General features: G+C 29.3%; 1 protein-coding gene across 1 annotated transcript; it reads right to left on the bottom strand.

Moving 5' to 3' along the window:
- Positions 1-1187: 1187 nt before the first annotated feature.
- LOC103568814 (protein takeout-like) lies at positions 1188-4170 on the bottom strand. Its single transcript, XM_008545787.2, has 4 exons — positions 3793-4170; positions 2104-2196; positions 1758-2039; positions 1188-1657 (listed from the first exon to the last, which is right to left on the bottom strand). The coding sequence occupies exons 1-4, from the start codon at positions 3911-3913 to the stop codon at positions 1353-1355; spliced, it is 801 nt and encodes a 266-aa protein (XP_008544009.1). The 5' UTR covers positions 3914-4170; the 3' UTR covers positions 1188-1352.
- Positions 4171-8164: the final 3994 nt, after the last annotated feature.

Here is an 8164-nt window from a genome sequence, read left to right as displayed (position 1 = left end):
ACTAAATTTTGGGGGTACCCCGTTTTGCCTACTCTACCCCCTTTTGCCGCCCCTTCCCCTAATAGATATTAGGGTGAGCTAAATAAACCGACTATTTTCTTTTTCAAGTCTCCTATGAAAATTTGTTGGTTTAAGACGTTTTAAGAAGCCTCTCCAAAAATCAGCTCGATAAAAAATTTTCAAGAGGTCGCTCAAGAATTTTGATAATATCAAAAATGATCTAAATTTGGATTTTTTTGTTCTAAATTTCTTCTTTCTCGTAGCAGCTATAGTTTATTGTGAAATCATGACTACGTTTAAACTTTGTGCCCAAAATTTAGATATTGAAACGTCGCTCAAGAATTCTGAATGTTTCCGAGTACTGTCTTATGGATGTTTTCGAGCGAATCTGGAATATTAATAATAAAGCTTCTCGATTTTTTTTTACCATCAATTAGTATTAAGATAATTTTGGAAAGGCTTCTTAAAACATCTTATGCCAACAAATTTTCATAAAAGACTCGAAAAAAAAATAGTCGGTTTTTTTGGGTTACCTTAGTAGATATAGATGATAAGATCTTAATAAGTAGCTACTTATTAATGTAACAAAGATTATTTATGGTATAAAACTTTCACTAGTCTGCGGTTATAAAGTACTACAACTTACAATAATACCAATTGAGCGCGATTTCATAATGCGAAAAATTCATTTACTTATTTTATGAGCTTCGTACTATGCAAATAAATAACGAGAAAATATTTCCTTAATCATTATTATTTATTTGTACTGTTCAATAAGCATTCTTATTGTCTACAATTCATATTAAATAAAAATATAGTTATACTTTTAATATATTTATATTTATAAAATAATAATTACATCAAATACGTAATAAAGAAATCTTTTTTTTTTTTTAGTCGGTTAACCAACTCTCAAATAAAAGAAAATACTAAGATATACTTAACACTTTTACAGCATTTATAATTAATGATTATTCAATTTTTTATTCATAAAATTTATTATTTATACACGAAACATTTTTTTTACATGTAGTTAATTAATTACATAATATAGAAACAATTAAAATAGAAACATAATGACTGGCAATGACCAATGAATTAATGATGACAGAAATTAATATAAATCAAATGTACATAGGTGATGAAATATAATATAACTTGTTTTCTTTTTTTTTTTTTTTTTTTTTTCATTTCTAATCACCATTTAATGAAATAAATGCTTTCTCACACTCATCACGCAATCTTGAATAATAGACATGAATTATTAAAAAAAAAATTTTTATAACAAGAAACAAAAAGTATAGAAAAACAGTAAGTAGATAAAAAAAAAAAAAGAAATTTTTAAATAAAATTTACGTATCGTGAAGCCAAACCTTAAGTGGCACTTTCGTAAATGCAGTATTTAGAAATGACATAAAGTGTTCAGCAATGCTAGAACTTGCTGCTGGTCTCATTTCTTCAATGATTTCTCGTGCATGCTGATTGAGGAACTGATTCATTGCTTGACCAATAACATTATTACCCATAAGACGATCATGTACACGAAAACGTGCGCTACCTAAACTAAAATCAATTAAAAGACGAGCTATTCTCATATATCTAACTCCATCTCTCAATTCTTCAACTCCTTGAACTCTTGCGATTGCCTCAACATCACCTGATTCCCATAACAACATAAATTATTATTTAAATTAAATCAATTCAATTTAATAACATGAGTTTTGGAAAAAAAAAAAAAATAAATAAAATATTCTTACCAAAAAGAGCCCAGAAGTCACCGTGACTTTGAATTGGAAATAAAAGAACTTTTCCATTTACATCATAGTGTCCTTGAATCTCAATTTTCGGTATACTAAGTTGTAAATCAACTCTCAGTGTACGTAAATCAGCACGTACTTTACTAACAGTATAATTTCCTGACCCTAAAGTTGTTATATTTGTAAACAATGCTCTGACTCTAACAGCACCTTGTCCATTTTCCATACCCAATTGTGGAATTACCAGAGGTTCAATGGGTGGTAATTCCAGTTCCGGAATACCTGTAGTTATATATAACTTTATTTACATTAATATTGAATTTATTAATTTTTTACTTTAGTTCACCTTTGATCAAGTATGGTTTCAAGTGATTAAATGCCTTTTGAATGCATGCTTCAATCTGTGGATCACTTCTACTACATGGTAATATATATTCAGCTAAAAGTAAACAAATAAATATCTTGAAATAATTATTTAATGAATAAAATTAATGATAATAACATAATAATAATAATAATCAATGAGCATCATATTCTGAGAATTACTAATGAGTCTTCCGTTAGACCGATTTCTTTAATCTAACATTATGTTTCCCCATTTATACGGAATTTACGCAATGGCTTTCACTTCCGGTTCTATTAAGTCAATCATCACCAAAAAATTTTTATGATCCCACTAACGTAATAATGAATTATAAATAAATTTGGTTATAAACTTTTAGCTAAGAAAATTATTTCACATTATCCATGAAAATAATATACATATATAATTATCATCATCTTATATTATGACGACTAAAGATTTGTAACAATGATATTTAAACAGGGTTTTTTTTCAGAATAGCCATAGATATATATTTCAAAAATAATAAAAAAAAAAAAAATTAGTATATTTAATATCGTCATAAAACTTTCTTTATTCAATCTCTTCGGAATGTGAAGCCACGAGTTTGTTGTGGTAGTTGCAAGTTATACGGTAATACTTCTGAAACTTCAAGTCCAACCGACTTTCTCCAACGAGTTCCGTCGGTATTATTACGTAAAACTCTGACATAACCTTCGCCACGCCGAGCATTGGTGTTGCACCACACGTGCCATTATAACTTGTTCATTGCGTTCCCCGGTTCATCACTTCAAAACCATCGACAACTCTATTGTCAATTTATACAATATTTATATATATATATAAATATATATATATATATATATATATATATATATATATATATATATATATATATGTATATATATAAAAGTAATCGATGTTACGTATTAATCATAACTATTATACAATTATTTAAACGAGCAAGTTTTATTACTATTATAAAACACTTAATTGATTATTTACAAATAGGTCAACTTATATTTATTCAAAATAAAACATTTTTTTTAGTTATTGAAAATTATTTCCTATCATATTAATTATTGTTCTTTATAAATTTCTTACAAAAACAAAAAAAAATTATATTATACAGTAAATTTTTTTCTGATTCAAAAATAATTTCGGATAATTTTTAGCTTCCCGCTAGGAAAATTGAAAATTTTCAAAAAAAAAAAAAAAAAAAAGGGAAGTTATTGGTTTCGGTCCGATTTGCGAAAACCGAGTTTTTTTTTGTAACTATTTGTTATCTCTCTGAAAATAAATTAGTAAAAATCGAATTAGTGAATACACACTGGGAACCAGCTATAAGTGTACCACTGGTCGAATTAGTGGTATACTTATAACTGTAGGAATAGTGACTATCCACTAATTTGCAGTGAAATTCACTAATTTATTTTTAGAAACATTTGAAAAAATATTTTAATATAAAAAATATTGATCGTTGCAACAGAATTTGAAAATAACAATTGAATACTTTTGATCTGAAATTTTTTTGGATAGTATTGACAAATTCTGGAATAAAAAATATATCTCTTCAATTATGAAGAAAATAAATTTTTGAAAACGACTAGTCTTTTGTAAAAATCATTTTTGTTTTTGCAATGCTAATTAATTAATTTGAAAAAATAATGAAAAATTACAAAATACACTTACGTGTAACAAAATTTGGTTCATTATCACCTGGATTTGTTTGACGTACTTGTACCACTCTAGCATCTTCGCACGTAGATTCCCATACGAATCCAAATAAAAGAATAATATGAACTATCTTCATCGTAAATTTTCACTTTTATTTCTATATTATCACAAAATATAATAAAACACAAATTATTATTATTTTTTTTATATTAAGTATATATCCACAATTAAAATAAAATAATATTCTGTACTAATAAATTAGTAGTATTTAATAAAAAGCCGAATTAATTAAAGTAAAATAAAGTTTAATTATACAGATTAAGACATTGTTATAAGAAGAGAATCTTTTTATATATAAATAAAATATAAGTCATAAGTTAGTATAAAAAGTGAGAGGAAGAACGTTGTTATTTTGTATAATATATACTGAATACAACTCTCCATCATATTCTCTTATATGCGAGATCCCCTACTCTTTAAATTTCAACTCCCTTACAAATACCTGAACTGGGTCCTATTAAGCCTTCTCTTTCTCGCTCTCATTATTTTCTTTTGTACTTTTTATTTAGTAGTTGTTTTGTGACATCACTTTCAAGAATGGTCTGATAAAATTATCCTTTAATACGTAATTTAAGAGTATTCTAGCTGTTATATCTTCAACAAGCGTTGGTTCAAGAAGAAACATTATCGATAAAAAAATAAGCCATTTCAATTAATCAAATCAAATGTATATTTGTGGACTAAAAAATTAATCCTTAATTTCACCGTGAAATTTTGGCTGCAAATAAACGTATTTTAGAACCTCATTTACACCTCTATACTGCACCTCTTTACGTTTCTGTACTATACACTGAGAGAAAAAAATGGTTTTCTGAAATATAGAAAACATAGTTGAATGAGACCTCCACTATTAACTGCAGTTTCGTGAACTGATATGATATTAGTTAACAGTAACAGAAAAGTATAGTTATGCTGACTGTTTAGTAGTAAATTTAGTAGTTTCTTATTCAGTATGTCCAGAAGAAAATTGTTATGACAACTATACTTCTATAGTTAGCAAGCCTCATTCGATATAATTATCAACACAATATAAATATAGTAACCACTATTAAGAATTTATAGTTTTAGCTACTATATTAGTTTAGTGCCTTCAATTATTTCAACCATGATAAATTAAAAACTTAATTTTTTTTTATTTTCTATTCAAGTGAAGTACAAGAGTAATTACGGTTATAGTGCATTAACATATTAATATCATACCTACATGCTCGCTCTTTTCTCTGACAATTAGATTTTGGCCACTACCCTTCGGAGGGTTCGGACCCAACTGTCCACTGCGTTTTGGGATCAGAACAATTCACCCCCGACACTTCATCCCCGACAATTCATCCTCGCGACAATTACTCCCAATAATATGATTCTATACCTAACGTAATGTAAAAAAATAGTGAAATTAAGAATAATAAGGTGAAAAAAATCTCTTTGTTTTTTTTATATTATAGATAAAATTGGCGTTACACAACAATGCTGCAACAGCGCGGAATTTCAAATCGTCGTAATTGCAATGATATTCGACGAAGCCAATTATAATTAGAAGATAATTAATAAATACATTTGTAACGTAAAGAGCATAATTTTCTTCATTTCTAACACGGACAAAAAAGTCGGCAAAAAAAATATAATATTTGTGGATATGGTTATATTTATTTTGTGTATGTGTGTAGCTGCAAAAATATACGCACACACAAGAAAGTGTGAAAAATAATACCCTTTGTTCACGAATTTGGTGTGTATGTAATTACGAAAAAATACCAACACATAAAAAGGTGCGAAACATAGCGCCCTTTTTTCACGAATTTTGTGCGCGTGCAATTGAAAAAATATACCCGCACATGAAAAGGTGAGAAACATCCCGACTATAAAGTACTGTGGGATCGCCTGGAGTATACATGTGGACCTCGTTGAGTTCCAATAAGGCATGCTCAAGGGAATTCCATATGAGGATCTAATAAAAACCCAACTGGGAAATCTTCATTGAAAAAAAAAATTATTGTGAGTTTTATCCTATTGGGGCTTGTAGGATCTTAGTGGGAAAACCCACCGTGGAAATGAAAAATGATAGCTATTTTTTCCTACTGGGTTCTGTGTGGGATCGAAATGGGAAATCTCAACTTAAAATAAAAATTATATAGTCAGTTTTTCCCCATTAGGTTTCATGTGTGACTATGAAGGGAAAACCCAATTTGAAAAAAAATTATTGTGTTCACCCTATTTACGATTTTACATAGAAATTGATTGCAAGAAATATCCGGACAGAATGATTTATAACTTCAGTGAATTTAGAAGTTGTCTGATGAATTTTGTATGTAAATATACGTTTAATTGATTTTAAGTGTAGCTGCTTTAATTTTTTTCTATGCTCTTTGAATATCATAAAAAAAAAAATCTGGGCGTCGGTTGACCCTGCGGGTCAGCCCCGAAACTTCCCGCTGTTTTCGACCTCAAAGAGCTCGAAAACATTAGTGTAGATATATTTTTAAGCTCTTCGAGCTCGAAAATTCTATCACATGCAATTGTTTTTTTACGATCTTTTCAAGCTATAACAAGTTACCTGTTATGCTGAAGTTTGAAAATTTAAGAATCGAAAATCATCAATGAAGCGGTTTTTAAAATTTAGTTCCTGATTATGTTCAGTAAAATAAGTGTATTGAGGCAGAAATCAATGTCAGGGATCAAAATCAAGATTTAAATAAGTTTTGACTCATGTAAGAAACAATAAAATATGAAATATCCGAGAAAAATATTAAAAACTAAGTTTTATCGATTTAATTGTTGATAATATGATTTAAACTAAAACCCAAGTTCGATGACATTATATGATCAAAAGAAACCATAAAAAAGATGAGTTGGTATGATATCAGGCACATTTTAGTACGTTATATTATGATTTATCCGGAAAATAACATAAAATGTTATTTTTTTAACTTTTCAACGCCGATATTTTTTGAACTAATCAATCGATTTTGATAGTAGCAATCTACGCGTTTTATTGAGTACTAGAGCTGATTAGATTTAAATGTCGATCGTATAAGTCGTTTTTGAGAAATGAATAAAAAACTAAAAAAAAATTTTTTTTTTTTCGTAATTCGCAAATATTTTCGAGTCTATTCGATCAAATAATCCGAAATTTTCAGGAAAGTTGATGGCCAACAAGCTCTTTCGATTGCCACCTCAACCATCCAAATCGATTCATTAGTTCAAAAGTTACAAAGACTTTACATACATACACACACACACACACACACACACACACACACACACACACACACACACACACACACACACACACACACACACACACACACTCGGACATCATCTTGAAAATAGTCAGAATAGCTTTCTAGGACCTCAAAACGTCGACATCTGATGAAAACTCGATTTTCGAAAATCGGGGTGAAAACAATAACTTCCCGAAATTTTTGAAAATCGTCGATTCTCTTAGCGGGAAGTTAAAAATTTCAACGTATGTGAGTCCCCGAAAACTTAATATTTTCTTAAGTACCCCGTTTTGCTCCCCTATATTTATACAAAGAGTACGTCGATTATTGCATCACGAATTTTTTAAATCTTCATCAGTTATTCTTTGATGTCATAATAAATTTACGATTTACACTGACGCGATCACATACATAGGTCAGCGCAGTGGATAGCATCAAAGACTTCGAATCGGAAGGATGCAGGTTCGAACCTAGCAGTCACTGGGATTTTTTCATCAATTAAAGTTATGTATACTTCCTCTAAGTAATGATCCTAATACATTAATTCATATTTCGGATCAAATTGAAATTTTCTTTCTCAATTTTATATTTTTTTTCAATAGGGATGTCCTCGTGAGCTATCTCTTAGAGATTACCCTATTGGGGCATAGCTGGGACCGCCCAATAAGGGAACAGTAGGTATTTGCGTTACATCCCTATGTGCAGTCCCTACAGGGCAACTCCATAAGGACCCAATAGGTCTCATATAAAAAGTTCTAGTCGGGATAATGCCCGACTACGAAAAAATGTGAAAAATTGCACTAAACCTCTGGACTTCTATATTAAAATGCTACTTTTTCACACAAAAAAAAAACAAAGCGATTTTTTTCAGCTTCCTTTTTTTTTCTTAATTGATATAACAGGGGTACTGCTACCTTGGTCGTCCTTATTTTAAGGGCGCCACTGGAAGTATTAAACGGCCTTTCAGAACCGGTTCTTAATATTCAGGGTCTGTGTAAATCTTAATTGTAAGAGAAGGAAGAGGAAGGATAATTTTATAAATAAATTAGATTTATAGTACTCAGTGACTCAAAATCACATTTAAATTACGCTTGCGCGGGACTTAACTA

The sequence above is a fragment of the Microplitis demolitor genome, chromosome 8 (assembly GCF_026212275.2).
Source record: "Microplitis demolitor isolate Queensland-Clemson2020A chromosome 8, iyMicDemo2.1a, whole genome shotgun sequence".
In the NCBI taxonomy this organism is placed as follows: Eukaryota; Metazoa; Arthropoda; class Insecta; order Hymenoptera; family Braconidae; genus Microplitis; species Microplitis demolitor.
The sequence above is the reverse complement of the archived record's forward strand: the minus strand, read 5'-3'. Positions and strand labels throughout refer to the sequence as shown.

Coding starts and splice junctions, on each gene's coding strand:
- LOC103568814 (XM_008545787.2), bottom strand. CDS start 3,913: ATGAAGATAGTTCATATTATTCTTTTATTTGGATTCGTATGGGAATCT. Junction 2,197..3,792: donor TGAACCAAATTTTGTTACAC/GTAAGTGTATTT, acceptor GTTTACTTTTAG/CTGAATATATATTACCATGT. Junction 1,658..1,757: donor TGACTTCTGGGCTCTTTTTG/GTAAGAATATTT, acceptor TATGGGAATCAG/GTGATGTTGAGGCAATCGCA.